This window comes from Amphimedon queenslandica, unplaced genomic scaffold, assembly GCF_000090795.2.
Source record: "Amphimedon queenslandica unplaced genomic scaffold, v1.1 AMPQUscaffold_6514_Cont21528, whole genome shotgun sequence".
In the NCBI taxonomy this organism is placed as follows: domain Eukaryota; kingdom Metazoa; phylum Porifera; class Demospongiae; order Haplosclerida; family Niphatidae; genus Amphimedon; species Amphimedon queenslandica.
The window spans coordinates 1-1,888 of record NW_003553195.1 but is presented as its reverse complement, the minus strand read 5'-3'; the positions used below and the strand labels follow the sequence as shown (position 1 = coordinate 1,888).

General features: G+C 35.3%; 1 protein-coding gene across 1 annotated transcript; it reads right to left on the bottom strand.

The window, feature by feature from the left end:
• Window positions 1–17: 17 nt before the first annotated feature.
• On the bottom strand, window positions 18–1,828 carry LOC109592024 (structural maintenance of chromosomes protein 5-like; the record flags this gene model as incomplete). Its single annotated transcript, XM_020007598.1, has 6 exons — window positions 1,689–1,828; window positions 1,573–1,634; window positions 1,277–1,356; window positions 1,169–1,224; window positions 530–632; window positions 18–92 (listed from the first exon to the last, which is right to left on the bottom strand). Coding segments are annotated over exons 1-6 (516 nt in total), but the record flags the coding sequence as incomplete, so codon positions are not given.
• Between the last annotated feature and the right edge of the window lie 60 nt (window positions 1,829–1,888).

Genomic DNA, 1,888 nt, shown 5'->3' with positions numbered 1-1,888 from the left:
TCAAACTATACAGTTACTTTTTCACTCACTTGAGGCAGAAATTGGCACTTGTTCTCCAGTTGTATATTCAAACTCTTCACAAGATCTTTAACCTTTTGAAGATAAATAAATAATTTACATGTATATAGCACCATGTACAAATACATGTACAATGTACATAGTAGCCCTTAAATCACGCAAATTACATGCAGTTTAAAAATATCACTAAAACATGTTCTACATGTATTTATACTTATAGTGCCATTACTACCATATCAGCTAAACATAATTACATGTATAAACGCAGTATTTATCGCACAAATGCCTAGTCGCCTCGTCCAAATTAACATTTCTCAAAAATACATTTAATGCATATTTCTACCAAAAATAAGTGCATTATTTTCATACGAAGTTTTTTCTGAATCATTACACAACCACAAAATTAAACCCCCAAAAACTTGTTGGCACAGTCCTAAAACTCTAATACTGTAAAACTAAAATTTTCCCACCAAACACACAATTAACACATTTGTTTCTATTTAATGCTCACCTCCATTTCTCTCTTGTCAACTCCATTAAGAAGCCATTTTGAATTATTCCTGTCCTTAAATATATGCCTCCTGATGGTGGGATGGTTACCACTTCTGTGATGACTGAGAGAAAGAATAGTTAAGAGAGAAAGAAAGAAATGAGATAAATCAAATAAAAAATAAGTTTGTGCATGTATGTATATATACATCTATATCATAACATGTACATTATAATTAAATAACAACCACGGAACCACCATATAGTGGGGTTTTTGTGGTTCTTAATATTAGTGATTCTATGATTGTAAGGATTACATGTACACTGTGTATATTAGCAATCGTTTCACTCAAGGCATGACAAATATATCATCAATTTACTGCAAATTGCCAAAATAAAACTCTGTAGATTTTTCCCACTACGCGTACAGTTTATATGATACATGTAGTAAGCATTAAGCAAGGCCAAATACAGACCATATAACTCAAAACTTTAGCACATTCCATGATTAGGTTCAGAAACACAGTAAAGTGCTTTGGTAGGCATAAAGGGACGACAAGGCAATTATAGATATACATGTACAAGTACACGTGACAATTCAATACTATGTTACAAGGGTACATGACTACATGTACATGTATATATACTTTAATATTCTTACATTGTAATCTCAACATATCCTTCCTTTGCTGGGCCGCTCTTCACAAAATCCTTCAACTACAAATAAAATGAGGTCAACCAGGTCACATGACGCAAGTAGAAGACTCACATCTTTTGCTCGTCCAAGGATAGAGGTATTGCCACAGAGTACAAGGCATATGGCACAAACAAGACTTGATTTACCAGTACCTACAAAAATTAACTTAACAAAAGGTAAAAACATTGGGTCACAAAGAAGACGGCACCAGAAAAGGTTATAGCATACTTTCCTAGTTTTAGTTTTTTGGATTGAAAACTAGGGTATAGTTTTTATTTAGCCACACCCCCTGCCACAGTGCTGCCTTTTTTTGTGATCCGGAATTTTTTTGAGTGTCAGTGAGAAGAGAATAAGTGAGAGGTGCTCACCGTTTGGTCCAACTATTAAATTAAGTTGAGGTGATGGCTCCAGGACAATATTATCAAAAGTGCTAGTGTAAAAAATGGCGGAATGTCATCAACTACTTGTTAGTTAGTGCACTTACAGGAAATTATGTAGCACTAGTTTCCTAATGGCTCCATGTCTAAAGCAGGCATCTTCACCTGGTCCTAGAAGTTTTGCTTCTGCTAGAGGTACAGGAACAAGGGACGACTTCCTCTTCTTCCCCTTTGCGTTACCCGCCATGAACTAGCACGTGGTACCGTACGACGTCATGAAAAGTCAAGTGACATGTGATGTCATGTA